This window comes from Maylandia zebra, linkage group LG13 (assembly GCF_041146795.1).
Source record: "Maylandia zebra isolate NMK-2024a linkage group LG13, Mzebra_GT3a, whole genome shotgun sequence".
Lineage (NCBI taxonomy): Eukaryota > Metazoa > Chordata > Actinopteri > Cichliformes > Cichlidae > Maylandia > Maylandia zebra.
In genome coordinates this window covers 4,806,788-4,828,717 of record NC_135179.1, presented here as the reverse complement: position 1 = coordinate 4,828,717, position 21,930 = coordinate 4,806,788, and the positions used below count along the sequence as shown (strand labels likewise).

Below are 21,930 nucleotides of genomic sequence, written 5' to 3'. Positions count from 1 at the left end.
TGTAAAACTGCTTGTTGTAAATGAACTGTCACTAAGTAAACTTTAAACAGATTGCAGTGCACTGCCAGCGAGCATTAAAATCTACAAACTTCAAACTAGAGGCGACAGGTTATTTCATAATTGCACAAATAATGTGTGAATCTCCACCTCTAAGCATTATCTTCCTAGGAATTATGTTTCAGTACAAACAGCGAGCAGACTACGTAACAGATGGAGACGAACAGGTGTTATTTTTAATGTATTCAAGCTCTCTTTATCACTAATGTGTGAATGGTTTGTTAAGTAACATCAAAAATCAGACTTTCTTCAACCCTCTTTGTTGCATCTAACAGCCTCTAGACTTGATTTCATTTCTGTTAAAGACTCGGGTCATATTTGCCCCACAAACTGTTGCATTTGTGCATTGAGCCGAGGTCCCAAATGCCTTGGCTTAATGCTTCTCCTTTGCTTTCCTCATGACACGCAACAAAAAGCCAGACTAGCCAGCACTAATTTAAAAATGGAGATCACTAATCACTAAGCCAATAAAAGTTCTGGTTCCCATTGCAAACAGACTAACACAAACTTCACAGAAATAAAATGAAAATCTGATGTGGACTCAAATCATATTTTGCTAGCAATAACAATAACAGGGAAGCATGCCGTTATCTTTGGAAGCCCACCAGCTCAAAATGGACAAATTGTCTTGCATCAGCGGGACATTCAGTACATGAAGGGATTTCCATTTAGTTTCAGAGAGTTTGAAAGAAATTGATGCTGCACTGATGAAGCGATGTAATCTTCCAAACACAGAGCATCCACTGGTTGTGTTGTGTGCCATCTATGATGTCACCAGGGCCCTATCACCTTGACACTTGAAGTTTGCTAGACTTGCTGTAATAAACTCTCGAATGCTAGATGTCACCACTCGGACAAAACATCACCACTGGTATAGAAGTAGAAGAAATTGAAAATGGAAAAAAAAAAAAGCTTTTCTTCCAAGTTTTCTGCAGAAAGTCTCATCCTGTCAAGGTTTTACAGCATCTCTCTCTTAGCCCTTGTCCTTGTATACCATTAAAAGGGTGGCTAAAAACTGTTAAGATCATACACTTGTGTGCACAATCATTTTCACCTAACGTAATCTTTCACTGAATATGACAAAAAATTAGAGATTGAGTTCATGAAGCTATTTATCCTAGACTTCTGCACAAGTAGAAGTCTTTATGCAACCAGACGTCCTACCCCCTGCTAGCCATTAAAGCATGCAGGTTTTAGTCACTTCTGCATTAGTTTCACTTTTCAGCCCTGGAAGCAATCTCTGTCTTTTATACTGTCTATTATGGCTCATCAGCATTTTGGCTGTTGCTAGCTGGCGCAGGCAGTGCAAGCATGCACAGGGGTGCAGCTGCAGCTCAGTCAGTAACTATGCGTGTCATTAATAACACTGGTTTTCTGGATGCTAAGCAGAGAACTTTCACAGTATTTGGCAAGCTGTGAATATGTTGCTACTTAATGCATTTATATGCTCACTGACAAATATCCAAATGGAAACATTGCAGGAGTCCTCAGTTTTCCTGAGTTATAAAAAACAATTACTGCTGATAATTCAGGTGAGCTTGTTTTTGATTATTGGCTGCTACAACTTGAAAATGGTACTTGGTCACTTGATTCTTAATTATTTAAGAAAGCAAAATGTATATTTATAAGTGATATTGCTGATTGTTTTTGTGAACAATGTAGTTGATGTCCAACACAACAGAAAAACAGGAACCACTATGACATTTTGTCAGTCTCTCCTCTGTGAAGCGGCACTCTGCATATCATAAAGAGTGTTTCAGTGGCTTCGTGACACAAAAACGACTGAGGTTAGAGCTCATGGTGGGTATTCAGCACAGATAAATTTAGTTCAGTTCTACACTGGAAAGACTGAAATTACAAGAACTGCAGTTGAATTATTACTCAGCTCCTAGAGTGACAGCATTTCCCCTTTAATATGTTGACAAGTAAATTAGCTGTAGTGACATGAAATTTCACCATAACCAGCAATTTCGATTTTTTTCATGATTTTCCTTTGATTTGAAAGTGTCTACAATGACTGACATTCAAACTTTTAAGTAATATTACTGGAGGAGGTACTGCAAAAGAAAAGGAAATAAGTCAGAGAGAATTTTCCAGCAGCCACCAGGCCCAGGCTCTTCCAGCAGCCACTAGGCCCAGGATCCTCCTGCTCCACCAGGCCCAGGATCCTGCAGCAGCCACCAGGCCCAGGCTCTTCCAGCAGCCACTAGGCCCAGGATCCTCCTGCTCCACCAGGCCCAGGATCCTCCAGCAGCCACCAGGCCCAGGCTCTTCCAGCAGCCACTAGGCCCAGGATCCTCCTGCTCCACCAGGCCCAGGAGCGTTAAGATGCCGCCTAAGAGGAGCAACGTTAATGAGGAGGAACTGGAGGACATAAAGAAATCCCTAAACTTTATGTCTGAAGAAATAACAACAATTTCAAAACAACAAAAACTGATACTCAATTTAATGGATGATATTAAAGAACTAAGAAGGCAGAGCGAGGAAAAGGACAAGAAGATTGCTATGCTGGAAGGACGGGTGTCAGATCTGGAACAATATTCAAGAGTAAATGATGTGATAGTGACAGGACTGGAAACCAAGCATCAGACATACGCACGGGTAGCAGCAGCAGAGAGAGGGGAGCCACCCGAGCAAGAGCTACGCTCTTTGGAAGAGCAGGTAATGGCCTTCTTTAAAAGCAAAGGTATAGAAATGGACAGTAAAAATATTGAGGGATGCCATCCTCTTCCGAGAAAAAATCAAATACCTGCCATTATCATTCGTTTTGTTAATAGAAAACAGAAAAAAGAACTGCTCAAGCAAGGAAGAAAGCTAAAAGGTACAAATGTTTATTTAAATGAACACCTAATCAAGAAAAATGCAGACATTGCAAGACAAGCAAGAATATTAAGAAAACAGAAGAAAATACAGTCAACTTGGACGTCAGACTGTAAAATATTCATTAAGTTAAATGGAACACCAGAGCAGGCTAAGGTTCTAGTCATCAAAGAGATGACGGAACTAGAAAAATATAACCGATAAATGCAAAGCAGTGCTAAATATGATGTGACCGTCCAAGTGCACAACCAACGCAGATGTCTGACAATTTTCAACTAACAACTCATATAGATATTGAAAATAAGACATTGATGTATGACAGCAACATAGATCCTGATTGTAATTTCTTTAACAATAAGACAAATGAATGCAATTATTATACAAATGAGCAACTTAAAAAGGAATTCAAGGTAGAACAGGGTATAACAATGGTTCACTTTAATAGTCGAAGCTTATATGCAAACTTTCAATCCATCAAAGACTACATAACACAGTTTGAACAGCCATTCAATGTGATAGCCATATCGGAGACCTGGATAACTCCTGGAAAAGAAGAAGACTTTAAAATAAATGGATATGAATTCCTTCATGTAGACAGGATCAACAAGAAAGGAGGTGGGGTGGCACTTTACATTGATAAAAACCTAAAGTACAAAAGAATGGGAAGAATGACAACTGTTATTGATGGAGTTATGGAATGTTTATCAGTGGAAATAATTATAGAAAAAAGGAAAAACCTAATTGTCAGTTGTATATATAGAACACCAGGATCTAAGATTGAGATATTTAAGGATAATATGGAGGACTTATTTACAAATATAAATCAGAAAAGAATGTTTATTTGTGGGGACTTTAATATTGACTTATTGAATCCAAATCATAATAAGAGTACAGAAGAATTTATTGATTCCATGTACAGCATAGGTTTATTTCCACTGATAACAAGACCGACCAGAATAACATCTCATTGTGCAACTCTATTAGATAATATATTTACAAATATAATAGAAGGAAAGATAAAAAGTGGGCTGTTAATCAATGATATAAGTGACCATTTACCAGTCTTTGCATCGTATAATTGCCATTATAAAGTGAACAACGATGGACATAAGATTATTTACAAAAGAATAAGAACAGAGAAGACCTTAAATTGTCTTAGAAATGAACTTTTAAAGCAAGATTGGAATATTGTATATGAACAAACAGAAGTTAATAAAGCTTACGAAGGATTTTTAAGAACATTTAACACATTACTTGATAAAAACTGCCCAGTAATTGAAATCAATAGGAAACACAACTATGCAGGAAGACCATGGATGACAAAAGGACTACAAAATGCCAGCAAAAAAAAGAATACCTTATATTGAGAATTCATAAAAAAGAGAACAATAGAAACTGAAATGAAGTATAAAACTTACAAAAATAAATTAACTAATATAATGAGATCCTGTAAAAGAGAGTATTACATTAAAAGGTTAGAACACAATAAAGATAACACAAGAGATATATGGAATGTATTAAACAGAATAATCAAAAATGAATCAAGGAATAATGATTACCCTGGGTACTTTATAGAAGGGACAAGAAGTATTAATAACATGGAGGAGATAGTAAATGGCTTTAATGAATTCTTCGTAAACATAGGGCCAAAACTGGCAGAAGAAATAAAGGTTGATGGAATAGAAAGGGACACTGGTGAAAATATTGAAAGGAATAGTAGCTCAATGTTTTTAAGAGCAGTGGAAGAGATAAGATAAGATAAGATAAGATAGAACTTTATTAATCCCTCGGGTGGGTTCCTCTGGGAAATTCGAGATTTATGACATGGTTAGAGGACTTAAGAACAAAACCAGTACAGACTGGAATGATATTGATATGGTAACGGTAAAGACAGTTATTGATGGTATCGTAAAACCATTAAAATATATATTCAACTTGTCATTTCAAAAAGGAGTTTTTCCACAAAAAATGAAAGTTGCTAAAGTTATTCCCATTTACAAAACCGGTGAAAGACATCATTTTACAAACTATAGACCAGTGTCAATACTCTCCCAGTTCTCTAAGATACTGGAAAAACTCTTCATAAAAAGATTTGACAGTTTTGTAGAAAAATATGAATTAATGACAGATAGTCAGTATGGGTTCAGAAACAACAGATCAACAGCTTTGGCACTGATAGATTTAATGGAAAAGATAACGGAATGTATGGATAATAAGAGGTATGCGCTCGGAGTTTTCTTAGATCTAAAGAAGGCGTTTGATACTGTTAATCATGAAATTCTATTAAAAAAACTGGAAAAGTACGGGTTTAGGGGAGTGGTTTTGGAATGGTTAAAAAGCTATGTAGGGAATAGGCAACAATATGTACAAATAAATGAATATAAATCTAATTTGATGGATATAGCTTGTGGAGTACCTCAAGGTTCAGTACTGGGTCCAAAAATGTTTATTATGTACTTAAATGATATCTGCAGAGTATCGGAGATTTTAAAGTTTGTAATATTTGCAGATGACACAAATATACTGTGTGCAGGTGGGGAATTGCCACAGGTTTTGGAAATGATCACACAGGAATTAACGATATTAAAGAAGTGGTTTGATATAAATAAATTATCATTGAATCTCGATAAAACCAAATTTATGTTGTTTGGAAACCAAAAGAAAAACATCGAAGTAGAAATATGTGTTGACAATGTATATTTAGAAAGAGTAAATGAAATAAAATTTCTTGGGGTGATCATTGACCACAAGCTCTGTTGGAAGCCACACATTACTTATGTTCGGGGGAAATTGGCACGGGGCATTGCCGTCCTGGGAAAAGCAAAGCATATGTTGGATCAGAAAGCACTGCACATTTTATACTGTGCTTTACTACTGCCATATATGAGCTACTGTGTAGAGGTCTGGGGAAACACATACAAAAGTAACACACAAACAATAACTATAATACAGAAAAGGGCCATTAGATTAATAAATAATGTAGGGTACAGGGACCATACAAATGCACTCTTTGTCAAAATGCAAGCTATTAAATTCCAAGACTTGGTGAAGCTTAAAACAGCGCAAATAATGTATAAAGTCAGAAATAAATTGCTTCCCAAAGAAATCTGTAAATTGTTCATAGAAAGAGAAGGTGGGTATAACTTAAGAGGGAAATGGAATTTAAAAATACAAAGTGCTAGAACAACTTTAAGAACTATGTCAATCTCAATTGCAGGAGTTAAATTATGGAACAGTCTAACAGAAGAAATAAAAGACAGTCAAAACATAAAACAGTTTAAAGTAAAATATAAAAACCTAATTTTAAATAAGTATAAGAATGAAGAAAACGGGGTTAACCCAGGACGGTAATGTTGCTGGTAATGGTGTTGCGGTTCTTTTTTGGTTGTTTTTTTGTTTTTTTGTTTTGTTTTGGTTTGTTGTTTTTCCATAACTTGTGTATCTGCAAATATACACATTCTGTATTTTTCATATGAAAGAAACTATACTGTGGTGGGGCTTGCTAATTTCTTGTTTTTGATTTATGTATGTTATGTTTTGTTTTACTTCATATGTTTATATGTTTCATATGTTGTTTGTTTAATTTAAGACAAAAAAAATTAAATGAATGAGAGGTAAAACTTGAGGGGGTAGGGACAAATAAGTAAATACTTCAGCCTACTCCTTTTCAAACAAATAATGGAATGATATTTTGTAATGATTGTGAAGGCACATGTTTGAAATGTTTGAAATAAAAATGAACTGAACTGAACTGAACTGAACTGAACTGAACTGAACTGAACTGAACTGAACTGAACTGCTGCTACATTCTGCCACTGGTCCCTGAATCAATATATTATTACTACATGTGGAAATAAGCCCTATTGGGTGTGGTCAGACCACATGTAAACAAAGACATATTTAAATTTAGTGAAAACTGAGGCAACATGTTGAGGCATCCTGCATCTTGGATGAAATCCCAGACCAGGTATTTGCAACAATTTGTAAAGCTCATTATACACATATTCATAGCCTATTATCACCCAAAGGTCAGCTCATGTGACTTAAGCCTTTCTCTGCTCTCTGCCTGTTTTCTGCAGGGTTGAAGTTAATATGTGTTCACAGTAATTGGTAAATGAATAGTCATATATATATATATATATATATCCCTTGTGAAGGGAATCTCAGCAGTATGGGTTAAACATCTGGTTCTAATGGCAGTATGCCATTCAGAGTATGTGGACTATGGAGCAAGCTATGATAGATGGCACTGTAATTCCATAGGCTTTCCTCAGTAATATAATGATGTGAGTGAGTGAGCAGCCTGACAACAAGATAATCGGATCAAGCGATGATGGACAGGCGCTTTCAGTGAATCCATAATTGAGTCAGGGAACTTGCTTGTTCATTGGAGAAGATGCATACAGATTGGGATGAAGGAGCAAGGGAGCGGATCTGAGTGACCTGAATAAAGATAAAGTCAAAGGTTTTCTCACACCGAGAAAAAAGATCCCGATAAAAGTGCAGCTACATGAAAGACAAATGTTTCCCACTTCATGCTAAAACAATAACAGAGAGACATAGAGTGTGTTTTACATTGTAATATCCATCACTGCTGACTTATCTGCTTTATTGTCCTTTAAAAGTTAACATTAACTCTATTCCATGAGTGTTGTGAAACTCACCACTTCATAATCAACATTTAACCTTAAAAAAACAACAACGACAGTCTACGAGCTTATTTTACACACTCATTATAAAGTCATGTTTTTATCTAGTTACTCTAATGTCCTGATTTTGCTACTCAGTTAAAGCGGAGTGTACCAAACTCCAATCTATCATAAGATGGCAACATCAATATTTAACCATTCTGCAACATTATGTGCACTGACATGTTTATATTTTTTAATTGCACAAAAGGTGCTTCAAGTAAAACAATGATGGCAAATATGTAATAAATAAGCAGGACTAAAATATATTTTTTTTAAAAATGAACTCGTGGTCTGTAAATGGAGGTGGGCTTCAGTCTCCTTGGTAAAAGTCAGACTTAACACAAAAACTTTCGAATAGATCGCCTTGAGCTCTGTACCCTTTAAGTCCCACCTCATTCAAAATATGTTTTGCTCAACGTTACTTAACGTGGCTGTTTGACCTTCTGTGGTCTTTAAATGCACATACTGTATGTGATGTGCAGTTTGACACCAGCAGACTGTTTTCATTTCTGCTGAAGTCGTTTTCTCAGGGCTAACCTTGGATCTGATGTGTGTGGACAGGAGCAAGATTGTGTTACATCACCACTAGTCATGAAGCGAGTCATAGTGTGGTATGCCACAATGCTGAGTCATTCCCCAGCACACATACGCTGACAGTGAACTAATCCATACCGTGCGGTGACAGTGGAGTGGAAGCAGTGCTGAGAATTTTTAACAAGGAGTCAAACTTTTCTTCTTTAAATAACTTCATCAGAAGCAATTTCTTTTATCAGGCAGATTATCTCCATAGGTTTTTAAGTTGCCTCGCTTTAAAATACTGCTTGCATTGGGACTAAATGCAAAAAGTCAGCATGATTTATCAGTAGTCAGCACTGTTGCCTTGCAACAAGAGACTCCTGCATGTGTGTGTGTTTGCAGAGGATGTGAATGTAAAGAAGTCCTCTAATGCAGACATAATTTTCCTGGTGTACTTAGTTGTTTTTTTTCTAATTATCCTTCTTTGGAGAAACAAGGGTAGTAAGTAAACACTTTTCCAAAACTAGTGTGTACCAAATGTCACAGCCTCCTTCTAAGAAAATATAATTAAAGGCCTCAGAGGTGGAGAGGATAGAAGCTTAGCATGCGGCAGTTTGTAAACACTTCATTACGTCACTGTCATTCAGCAGAGTGTCTGACAAAGGACAAGTAAAGGCTTCATCAGCTGCATCTGGTAATGAGCATACCCCTGGCACAACACAATGAAGTTGTGATACAGAGCTTTTGTGCTCCAGGTCAGTCTAATTGCACATGCTTGGGTAAGTGGTGTAAAAAATCAAGTAGATTTTTAATGTCTACTGGTCAGAATAGCAAACCAAAAGAGGTTCTTTCAGATGAATGGACAAAATCGGCTCACATCCTTCAGCTACTCCAGCTGTAATTATCCCGCTTTCTCTAACTTGATTACCTCTAAACCTTTTGTCATGTAGTCAGCTGCAAGATTAGGGTCAAACTAATTAATGTGGCTGTCAATGACTTTAGTCTTTCAGTGTATTTGCAAAGAATGTTATAAAGATATTCTTTGTAATATTCAATTTTTTTTACTAATGTAAGGAGAACACATCTCAAATGAATAGTCACAGTTCTACATATCTATGCAGAAACTATTAAATGGAGTCAATTCAATTTTATTTATAGAGCGCCAAATCACAACAACATTCGCCTCAAGGCACTTTATATTGTACCGGTAAGTCTCCAAAAGTTGATTCTGTTCATCTGGACGTAGCGTTTTCCCAGCCCATTGTTCCTTTAGTGGGCTGGTTTCAGTCATTATGCAAATGTACTGTTTCTAAGATTGGGTAAACCTGCAGTCAGCTGAGACTGAAGAAGTCACTTGGATGAGTGACGGAGCGTTTCTCCCACAGAAAACGCTACGTCCAGAAGAACAGAATCAACTTTTGGAGATTTACTTAGCTGGATGATTGAGCATGCATCAAGACGTTTATATTGTAAGGTAGACCCTGCAATAATACATACAGAGAAAAACCCAACAATCATATGAGCCCTGTGAGCAAGCACTTTGGCAACAGTGGGAAAGAAAAACTCCCATTTTAACAGGAAGAAACCTCTAATGGAGAACCAGGCTCATCGGTCATCTGCTATGACCAGTTGGGGTGAGAGAAGAAAGACAGGACAAAGACATGCTGTGGAAGAGAGACAGAGATTAATAACAAATCCAAACTTCATGTCAAGTGTCATTATATAAACGTCTATTAGTTTGTTTTAATTACCAATCACAGAGAAATCAGGTAAAATTATATTACTGGTAGAGAGCTTCTCAGGAAGCTCAGTTTCTTCCACTCATCCTTCTCCAGGGAAATCTTAGAAACCAACTCTCCTTCACCAGGGAGCCAGTGTCTTGGTTGGAGAGGGAAGTAAATAGATTATTTTAGGAATCGCAAAGGATGGTAGGGATACTTTAAAAAGTAAGCCACGCTCATAAATTCAGTTGGTGGAGTTTCTTCTGTATAAACTTGGACTTAAATCTGTCCCTCCTTTGTTCCGTCCTAAATACAATATTGAAAATGCTGCTGCACATAATGTTTCTGAGAACTCTTGAGATCACTGTTGGATTCGACTGGCTGGAGAAAAGAGACCTAAAAATTCTCACATCTCTGGCTGCAATTAGCAGCTACATATGTTTAGTTTGTTGTCTGAGAGGAGACCTGTAGAACACTACTCGGTGAGATCTGCATTTCTGAAACAAAGGCAAGGGAGCAGACATCATTTTTCAAACTGGTTATAATTAGCTGTTTGTGCCAAAGCTCCAGTTTTGAATTAATTAGAGCAAAATTATAGACTGGTTACAAGTGAGACTTGCTAATCTCAAGATAATGAGTGCAAAACATAATTATGACACTGAGGAACTCGATACAGGTTGTACTGGAAGAAAACCTCACGCTAATATCACGCTAAAGAGGAACTGGTATGGATTTTTGAGTGGAAGCAACTATGGGAGGTTAAAGGCCTTTTTAGCCAGCAGGTGTGTCTCTTATTTCTTTACAGTCAAACAACTCCAAAGCAGTGTTAACAGAAAACCCTTTCAGGATCCACTAATCTCAAGTGATGTAAAAATTAATCGATACATTTCGAAAAATCAATACCAGAGTGAGAGATGGAGCTGAATCTGTTTGGAACCACGGATTCAAATCAAAAGATATAACAAAAATGACCTGAAAACTGTCAGTTAGCCTTCACTTTTGTTTGTCTGACCTTTAATAAGGAAATGCCAGCACTGAATATATGTATTCAGTGCTGTATAGAACTTATGATGGTGTATATGATTTACTCTGGAGACTGACAAAGGTTACACTGTGCATGAATATACCACGTGTGCTAGTGTTTATGAGAGGCATATTGTTGGGCATTTGAATATTGCTGCTAGGAATAAAACCTGTTAACAGTTTCGGTCAACATGCATACGTTATTAGATTGTCATATAGAAGCTAAATTTAAAGTGAACATCACTTGGACGGATTGGAGCAACCCTGAAATGTCAGTGCCTCCTATTATTATGTATTTATAGCTGTATAAACACATACGAGTATTCACTAACATTAGATGCTGATTCAGTGGGATAAAAATCTGGAAGCGTAAACATGATCCGCATTCATTTAGCTAATAGCAGCACTTACTCTCTAGAAATCAAAGGTTTTTTTTTAAATAATATGAAACCATTAGGCTACCCAAATTGAAAATATTTGCATCTCACTGAGTCTCTAAACATACATATTAGCCTAATAAATTCAACTTCAGTAAAAGCAGTAAGACGATGTAAAAATCAGCAGCTTTTGACTAGCTTGCTAGCATTAGCATCGCTCTATGTGCTAACAGCCTGTACTTAAGCACAAAATTCAGCGGTGGTCCCTCCATCCATTCTACACTCAACGTTTTGAGTTTTCAAAAGTCTATATCATAATGCAGAACACACGTCTGCATTTAAATCTGATTGTAAGTGCAGAAGTAGCCTGGATGATATGAGATGTAATCAGCAGGTTCACTTGTTCAGTCTCGTGTTAATCTTCCTGTCTTAAAGATGAATTTAATGCATCACTGTTACGTCCAGATACAACTCAGCTGAAACTCAGCCAATAAACGCTACTTCTTAAAGCACTCAACTGGATCCAATAACTTTTTATCTCAGTTGTATATTTTTTTCCTTTATGTTTAGGAGGCGCAGAGAAAAACTCCAGGCCCACCTGAAGGAGAGTCGCAGTTTGAAAAACTACACTACTAGTTCCCATAATGCCCTAGAAGCCAAAATGAGGGCCTCTAACACCAACCTGCAAATTCATGAGGTGAGTACATGAGATGTTTTTTCTCTTCTTTTTTTTTTGGTGCTTATACATGTAAACACATGGAAAACTGACCTCATGCAGAACTCCCGGTGCTCCTGTTTTGTGAAGACTGTTGGCTCGTTTTCACATGTGCACTGCAACCTGGAATTTTTCTATAGGAGCAATATAGGTTTACAAGACAGGATAATGCAGATGGCATTGGCCAGTTGAACATCAGCAAATCTAAAAACTGATCATCATTTAAAGCAATACATTCTCTTATTTACTTACCTCCTTACTTTTAGTTACGGATTTATGAAAGAGTAAACATGAGGCTGTACTTGTGAGAGATTACTTCTTACAATGAATGTAGCAACATCCAGCTCTCTTCCAAAAAAATTTGTTAAAGCTGGAAATTCAAATGCAGGCTCGTGTTTTAATATAAATCGTTCGTTTATCATTGTTGTGGTAGCTTTTTTTTTTATCTCACCCATAGAGGCCAGAGTTTTTTGTAACAGTTATAAAGCCGTCCCTGGCTGAATTTCTGGATGTTGTTGTTTTTTTTAGGTAGGAATTTTAAAATATAGCCTTGGGCTTCAGGGGTTGGTTATTATTTTTCAGTAAATTAGTTGGCATTAGCAGGAGTCAACAAACATTAAAACATAAATCTTAATCTGAAAACCAACAAATATTCAAAATGAGATGTCTGCTCCCTAAAGTTATTATCACTGAGCAGACACACACCTCACACACGACACCGCAGAGGATTACCATTAGATTTATGGCTGCCTGCAGTTTGTGCATGTGAATAAGTATGTATTGCTGTCTCCACCTGGCCACTTGCAGGAGGCTTACAGGTCTTCTTGAGAGCAATCGTTCAGTGGTTTGGGAGCATGCTGCTGGCTGCCAGTGTCATTCATCATCTCCTCAGTGCTCTGTGTCATCGCGCTCCCAAATGTGCGTCTGGGAGTAGCTGGCATGGACATGAAAATTACCTTAACATGAATGTTGCTCCTGGGAGACTGTCCTTGTGTGTATTTCTACACCAATCTGCATAAATTAACCTTAAGCATTTTTTACAGTTTAATCATGTAAATCCCTCAGGCACTTCATTAGGTACACCTATGAGATCTAACATATTCCAGTACAACATCTATACCATGAATTACTGTGTTTCCAGCTTGTGATTTTCTTATCTTTATTGCATAGGTCATAATGGGTGCTGGTAGCGCTCCACCAGACTGCATTATATTTAAATGGTTCCAAATATTTTGTCCACTCCACTGAAATTAATACACAAGTGTGTAAAGTATTAGAAACATTTTTAAATGCACTGTTGGTCTATACACAAGGGGCTCCATCATAAGCGCATTAATATGCAGAAGATGAATAAATCACTGTGTGGGAAAAGCAGTGGAGATAATTACATTTCATGCTGGCAGTTCGTGATACAGCTGACAGATTTATCCTGATTTGTCATCATTGCAAAGACTGTCCTCTGAAAAAAATACATCAGCGGTTGTTATTTCATTAAAAAGCTTGAAATATAATATCTTCACCTGTAATGCCAAAGAAGGGAGTTTTGCAAAATGGGTTGACAAAAAAAATAAGATAGATGTCAAACATACCAACTATATCTGGATACATCTTTGGTTTTGACCCCAGAAGCCACAGTTGCACTGCACTAGTTTTTGACACCAAAAATGCAAAGTTGTCCATATTTTATCTGACGTTTTAAAAGAGACCTAAAGTAATACTTAGACTTTGGAAAAGTAAGCTATGGTAACTTGTGGCTACAACCTTATATTTACCATACAGTCACCAGCATGGTATCAATATTGTCATCTAAATTTTGACAGCAACAGAGAAAATTTCCTTTGTCTGTTATGGCATATTTAAAATTTCAGATGAATCTGTTAAACAAATGAGTAGTTTTGCGAGCATAATAGTGTCATACTTGATTTGAAATGCAGAAATTGAGATTCTGATTTTTTTGTATCGACACTTTCATCGAAAAATAAAAACGAAATGAAAATGTCCTGGAGACACGAGATCCAATCAGAATGAAGCTGTATACCTTAAAGGTCGGTCCGTGAAAATAAGCCCGTCCATGGTGCAAAAAAGGTTTGGGCCGCTGTTGTAAAGGATAAAGCACCATCTTAGGGTAAAACCTTGGCTTGTACAACCAATTTAATTCAGTTTTATCAGTTTTATAGCACAAAATCACAACAAAACTTATCTCAAGGTACTTTACATTGTAAGGTAGAGCAATTATATTATTAATGCTATTATGTTACGCTTACCTCCTCAAACAAATCTAATCTAAAACATCCACTTGGCTGCTTCGTGGTCTCCCAGATGTTTTGGTGTTCCCAAGCTTGCGACTGCATTTTAATATCGTCCCAACTTGTTGATTTGTTGACTGCATGGTTCCCTTTGTCTCTTTTCTTTCTTTCAACTCCAGACCTTTGATCTCCTTATGAAAAAATAGGTGTGTAAATCCGAAATGTATCAACCATTCCTGAATGTTTTTAAAGACTTTTAAAGCTGAACGTCTACATATCAATCACATTTTGATTGTTTCGTTTTAGTTTTAATGTCAACCTCAAATAAATGTCAACACATTGACACTCTTGCCCGAAGCCTCCACCTTCAGTTTCAGTTCAGACGATTCAAGAGTGTAAGACATGGCTCGGAGACAGACTTAACCAGAGTTTGAAAGCAATCTGAAAAATCTGGAGTTTGTAAAGATGGTGTGTCAGGTGCGTCTCCTCAAATTACCTTCAAGGTAAGAGGTCTGTCGAGGACAAACATACTGGCTTCCCAAACTAATGTAATGATCAGAGGAATAGCAAAAGTCCAGCCTCCAGCATAACTGCATTGCACAAAATATGCCCAAAAAACAGTCAATATTATTTTAATCTCAAAGAGCAACATTAATATTTCAGACAAATAACTGAGGTATTGTTGGAAATTGTGCAGCCATTAGAAGTACATCACATTTCATTTCACTTTCAACCTAAATGTCAGAGTTACTGAAAACAAATGCAAATAGATTTCTGTGTTTATCGACCCGATGAGAGAGAAGGCACAGGAAAACAGATCAGTTATATAGATCAGAAACGAGTCTGGGAAACTTGAATATTTTGTCTGCATACTTATGACTTGAAACTCCGTTCTGATTTTCAGCTGTGTAGCTATTTAAGGACATTTTTGTTATCTTTTCACTTTCTTATCTCCTTTTGTTTTATGGAAGTCAACAGTAGGAATGTTGTATTCCTTTTTCTTCTCGTTTATAGAAGCTTCATTCAAACTTTAAGTGGGTCACTGTTCTTTATCTCAGAATTTCCACTTTGCTTTATCTTTTTTCACTTACCTATTTTTTCCAACATCACTCTGATACATGATAATATAAATGGTCCAGTGCATGCAGGGACATCACATTAAATGTCACATCACCTAACATATTCAGCCACAGCCTAGTTTATCGACAACACAGCTGCTCATTGATTGTCACTGAGGCATTAAGCTTGTCTAAACTACACTGCTTCACATCTAGTTTTGAAATATCATGTTGTATTGAGAAAAAAGCTTTTTCTTGTTCTAGTTAAGAAGCCCACACTCGCTCGTCTTATTGATGAGAGACACCAGATTAGTAGCAACGCTCTTTTTACTAAAACACGTGTGTTGTTGACAGTGCCTTTAAAGATGTCTTTGTCATTTAACGGATAGTGATTGAAGTGTAAATGACCATTATTGCCTCCCTCTTATGGTGCACTTCAATTATTATTGTGTTATTTTGCAATAATTAATGATCTTTTCTGCAAAGAATTGAAAAAAGTAGACTATAATCGAATATCACATGCACATTGCATAAATTTGTACAGAAAATTATTTAAAATAAGCACTTTGGCTTTTATTTTCCTTACTGATTATTGTTTACTGACTCCAAAAAATGTTTTGTGGTGGAAAAACAAGGCGGATCTTTAGTGCATAAATGTTGCTTTGAAATCTTCTTTTATTTATTTAAATTCTACAACAGTCTTCGGGGAACTTGCATGCAAATGAGCAGCATTTGTTTATTTTGTGCCTACGCACCCAGAATCACATTGATTTCTGTCTGCAGGCAATCAATTACTAAAATTTCTGAAAGGAGAGCAACAAGCATGGGGTCAATGGTGTATTAGGATCTTACACACACACAAAACAGCCACACACACATTCATTTCTGTGTCATTTTTTCACTACACAGACACATTTTCGTTTTATTATTATACCCAACTTTCATTTAGATTCGTACTTTTCATCTCATTTTGCAGTAGCTACAAGTAGATCTAGACCCCTGTGATCATGTGGGTCACGCCAAAGTCGGCAGAACATTCCAGCAGTGGCCAGCAATAGAAAATGAACACTTCTGATTAGCACCGCAGGGCCCTTTGTTGGAAGTATTTGATTAAGCAGTGAACTAAAGAGCAGCTCTGAGCGAGTCAGTCTTTCTCTATCAATCAGGTTTTACCACCCTATCATGAATTCTTGAGGTGTCCCACAGGGTCCGTCTGCCATTTCCGCATAATTAAAACTGCCCTGACTTCATCATGAGCTGCGCTGTACTGAGCCCGCTATGCTAAGCGTATTTCTGAGACTGGAGTGCATGTGTTTAGCTGTGAAACAGTTAAAGACTCCATGATGGCTGCGCGAATCATAAAACCATCTCTGGTTCAGTCCACATAGTTTGTCAGTGTTTAAAAAGATGAAAAGAAAAATTCTAGAGGCATATAGTGCCTATCTTAGAGATTAAAACATCTATTAAAGTACATGTGCGCTCGCTCACGCACACACGTAGCTGTTTTATGTGCTCCACGCACCACGAGCGTCCAGACTGGGCGCAGTCACTGTCAAAGCCATGATTACTTTTGCTGGTTGTATCTGCTCACGTTTGTGGAGCTAAAGAGTTTCTTTGCCTGCAGCTGTGCAAAAAAATATTACATTTATATTGATGACCTCTATAAACAGTCAGTATTGCTGGATGACGCATGCACACAGTTTCCAGTTTTTCCTCAGGCGATCTTTCTTAAGCTTAAATCTATTTTCAGACTGAAAAAAAGTGGCTGCTGAACCTCGCAGAGTCGGCATTAACAGATCGAAGGCACTTTCCTCTCTTTGAGCTGCTAGGCAGCGAACGGGTAAATTCATTTAACGCAATACTTTGTGTGTTACTGGAAAAGTAAAGCATTTCCTATGACTTACCTTGGGCATTCCTTTAGTTATGACTAGCACAGGTGGATACAGTTTCATCCACTGAATTAATTAACAGGTCACTGGTGCGATTTCCCCACTCTTAAATGATCTGATTTCCTGATTTAAGTGGCCGGGGAAAGAATAATTTCTCAATGGTAGTTTCTGCATCAATTAGCGACTCGGATGTACACGGTGTCAAAACGAGAGCAGAGCCTGTGATACAGCTACATGACGATTTGGTTTTAACTCATCGTTTCTTAGAAATCGTTTCATTTTTTTATTTCATTCCATGAGGGCAAAACACAGGGGAAGTCCTTTGATTTACTATCGTAGTTGCAGATTGTTTAAAGATTTACAGCAAACCAATCAAAGTAGCAGAGGCCGAAACATGATTTTATGAAGCTTGACAAACCCTGGAGCATGCCACTGCATATAAAAGATGGACATATTACCCGCTGGTTTGTGAAGTCCCATTTTGAAGCCATTTTTCTGTGACATTCTTAGCTTTTAGGGGCAGGGATAGCTCAGTAGGTAAAGTGGTCGCCCCATGATCGGACGGTCGGCGGTTCGAATCCACTTAACGGCTACCCTGAGGTACCCCTGAGCAAGGTACCGTCCCTACACACTGCTCCCCGGGCGCCTGCTTAGTGGGCTGCCCACTGCTTCACTGAGTGAATGGGTCAAATGCAGAGAAAAACAAGTAATTTCCCCATGATCAATAAAGTATCTATTATTATTATTTTGGAAACCAAACATCAGATACCACGGTTCTGTGTTCACGAGCCTATATGGTCAATATATATTGTCTAGCTTAAGGTAGCAATGCCCTAAGAAATATCCTCCTTTTACAGAGGCCATGAATCAAGCGAGCACTCTGATTTTCTGCATTATTTTATGGTAGTAAGTGTAGCCCAGTGATAAAAGTTTAAATTGTTTGCAAATACATTTTGATAATATTCACTGAACATACTCTGATCATCTGATGCGCCCACTTTAGTTCAGATGGTAGCCTATATAAAGTATGACACGACTTCAATAATTATAGAAAGTGTGTCGTGGCTTTTGAGGTACAAATGAGGTTTTCCACTGTCTGCATGGTCACATCACCATGGCAGCATCTGTGATGCTAACGAGACTGGTGTCCTGGAGAGGGTCCACTAAAGGGACTGTGTCTGTGACAGTCTTGTTAGTCAGACATCAAACTGTAGAAGACATAAAAGTAAGTTGGGGGAAAGAATTGCACAAAAGTAGGTCTCGCTTACTTAAGTTACAAAAGTGTGGAAGTTACTGTCTAGACGATGGCGAGATAATGCTGAGGAGAGAAAACTGTCACCACCAGATAGATCCAAACCACTGATACGTATGTGTTATAGATAAGAAATCAAATCAGCAGTCCTCTTGCATCTTTAAGCCTTTTAAAGTTTAAAGCTCAAAGCACTTTCTTGTGCTGTCCTGTGTTCTTTTCAGGAGTTCGCAGCTGCCATGTAGCTGACTGAGTTTGCTTTGTCAAGCGCATTGTGAAGTGTCGAATCAAAGAACTGCTTTGTTTTATTGCATATCTGTCCCTCCAGAGGTGGAACGAGCAGAAGGCGAGTTAAAAGAAAGAACCTGAGACCCACATAGTACAGTGATAGAGCTAATTTAGACATCCTGCCATGAAGGCTGCAAGATAGAAAGAGGGGATAAGGGATCAATGTGGATGAGAAAGCAAAAGAAAGAGAAAGCAGTAAACTGAGAGATGTGTTGGAGTTACGCAGGACGAATGGATAGTGGACAAACTGAAGGACGTGGTAAATTTGGTCAAATACCACCAAGACGACTTCTTCACTAAGCCAACAAAAAAATGGCAAAATAGCACAAAGAGCAGACCAGTGATGGCTAACATTACTTTTAAAAATAACATTTTACATTAGAATATTAATGTACTTTAAAAAGAAACAATTTTGCTTCAGTGCTACTGAGAAAAATAATATTTTAAGTTAATTTTGTAAATGGACTGGTTCTTATATAGCGCTTTTCCACTCTTCTGAGCACTCAAAGTGCTTTACACAACTTGTGCATTCACCCATTCACACCAGCACAACTGACATTCACACACATTCATACTCCGATGAATGCATCGGAGAGCAATTTCGGGTTAGTATCTTGCCCAAGGATATTTGGCATGCAGACTAGGGGAAGCCGGGAATCGAACCACCAACCTTCCGATCAGTAGATGACCTGCTCTACCACCTGAGCTACAGCCACCCATATTTTAAGTTAATTTTGTATTACCTTTATTAAACATTACTTTGCAGTTATTTGCTTGGAAAAAAAGCTTCTGGACTTCTTTACGTTTCTTGAAGACGTTTCATCTGAGAAGCTTCTTCAGTTCTAAGAGCAATTGGTGGAGAGTCCCAGATTTTAAGCCCTATGGGAGTGTCCCCCCAAGACGGTCATGGACCCCCTATTGATCCTCTACCTAATCACATGAGTCAAGGTGTGAACCACAGTGAGCCCCCCCCATCATGCAATTTCCTGAGGTCAGATGGCCCAGGGTGTGAGTGGGCGTTAAGGCGTCTGAGAAGGGAACTCAAAACTGGATTATAGATGGCAGGCAGTGGGTGACATAAACCCCCGCCTCTGTTCAAAGATGGTCATTCACACTGGACATAGATGGCTTCTTTCACTCCTCTTTCAAACCGTCTGTCTTCTCTGTCCAAGATGAGAACATTGGCATCCTCGAAAGAGTGACCTTTGTCACCAAATGCTCTTAGAACTGAAGAAGCTCCTCGGATGAGAGGTGAAACGTCTTCAACGTCTTATATTGGGCAGTGTGTTGCCCACTGTCCATCTCTCCATGAGTGTAATTATTTATATGAATAGTGGAATCATTGAGTCTTAATGTTGTAAAAAGTAATGTTAAGTCAAGTAAAGTGGCTGTATTGCCATTCCAACCATGTGCAGTGGTTTAGTACACAGTGAAGTGAGACAACGTTCCTCTAAGACCATGGTGCTACATATGACATATAACATCAACACAGGGTTACATAAATGTGCAAAAATTACAAAAAAATAAAACAAAGACAGTGCAACACCAGACAGAACAGAACGATACACACACCCGACAGTGCAGACACACTGGAAGTAAGTCAATAATGTTGCCTACTGAGAAAAGTAACTCCAAGTACTTCTATGTTACTGAAAACACCTCTTTGCCATTAGCTTGAGTACACTGACTACATTGTCCAGGAGTTGCTTGCCCTAGAGTACATTTATTTCTGAGTGTATGGATTTTATTTCATTGCATGCCAACAACAAGCTTATTAATTTCCCCTGGAGTAACAATCTGAACTAAAAGCTAGCCAGGGATTTTCTTTTGTCTCACAAAGAAAACCACAAAGGAAAATGTACACACTCACCTGTTAGTAAATGTAAAATCCTTTACAGTACTGTAAACACTGTACTAAGGTGATGGGCAGCTGATTGTGTGTTCAGCTTATTACCTTATTAATGATGAGAGATGAATTATTGTAATTGCAAATGCCTGAATTACACTAAATACAGGAACAAATTGTCTATATCGCCTCAGTGTATAATTTGAATATATTGTTTAGACATCAGTGCTTTCAGTGGGTAACACAGTGGGCTCATGTCATCAAGGTTTTGGGTACAAATCTCCTCTTTGCATTGGAGTCACTGTCGAGTTTGAATCTTCTCCCTGTGCGCATTTCCTCCCACATACCCGAGATCTGGTCTGGTGGTTTTTAAATTAGCCGTAGGTGTAGCTGTGAGTTGTGGTCTATCTGTATTAGTCCTGTGATGGACAGTCCAACTGTACAGGGTGTACCCCACCTCTCATTCATGACAGCTAGGATGCTCTCCTGCTCCCCCACGACCAAGAGTTGGATATTGTACCTCAGATCCATGATTTCCTTGTTTTTTTTCCCATCCATGTCTTTTCTCAGCAGTGTGCATACACGGAGCAACATCCCTGTTTTTCTATTACTTCCCTCCATATGCACCATTATATAACACATTTGTCATGTTTGCAGCTATGGGACTGTGTTAGTGTATCGCATCTGAATAACTCATAATTTCTGGGTTCGTAATATTGTGCAGTATTCCCAGCCTCACACTTTCTTCTTCAGACACTCTCAATCAAACACAATAGTACAAATGGTTTAACATGCCAGAATTAAATCCCCCATTCAAGTGGCGGCATTTGACCAGCTGTGCCACTTAACTTCAATTTTTAATATGAAATGATGTAAAAATGCTTTGTGCTGTCAGTTTAGTGCAATGTTGTTTATTTCTTTATAGCAGAATCCTAAGGAAACATTCCACAGATGATTTTTTTCTCTTTTTCTGCAGACATCGCTATTTTTTCTTTTTCTTCTTCTTTTTTAAGCTCACGTTTGTAAATCTCCATACAAGGATGGAGCTTTTCTGAGAACAGCAGCTGACTTTTAGGAGTAATTTGGACTTTTGAGAGTTAACAAACATGATTCAGCTCTGAAACTTTCTCTTTCATTTTACATGATGTAAAACTGCAAGTTCTAACTCTCAATGGCAGTGAATGACTGTCAAGGTTGGGTTGACCTTTTCACCCAAGAATCTGGCTGTTCCTGTCCATCGGCCCATTGCAGGAGCTGCGCCATCAGTTGCAAAGCCAACAACCTGTGCGCATATCGTTTCTGCAGAAATGCTGCGCTGGTGCATAATTCCAAATCGCAGTTTCACACACTGCAGAAAAACATGGAACGATGTATGCATTTATACATGTGGCACAGTAACCGCACCAACACACCAACAACTCGGAACCTTACAGT

The 21,930-nt window shown here is 37.9% G+C and overlaps 1 protein-coding gene across 1 annotated transcript in view; it reads left to right on the top strand.

Moving 5' to 3' along the window:
• Positions 1–21,930, top strand: part of nrg3a (neuregulin 3a) — a 363,361-nt gene that overhangs the window by 325,210 nt on the left and 16,221 nt on the right. The window contains exon 6 of the mRNA XM_004553543.5: positions 11,776–11,902. Coding sequence (XP_004553600.2) covers positions 11,776–11,902 — 127 coding nt within the window. The remainder of the gene's footprint in view (positions 1–11,775; positions 11,903–21,930) is intronic.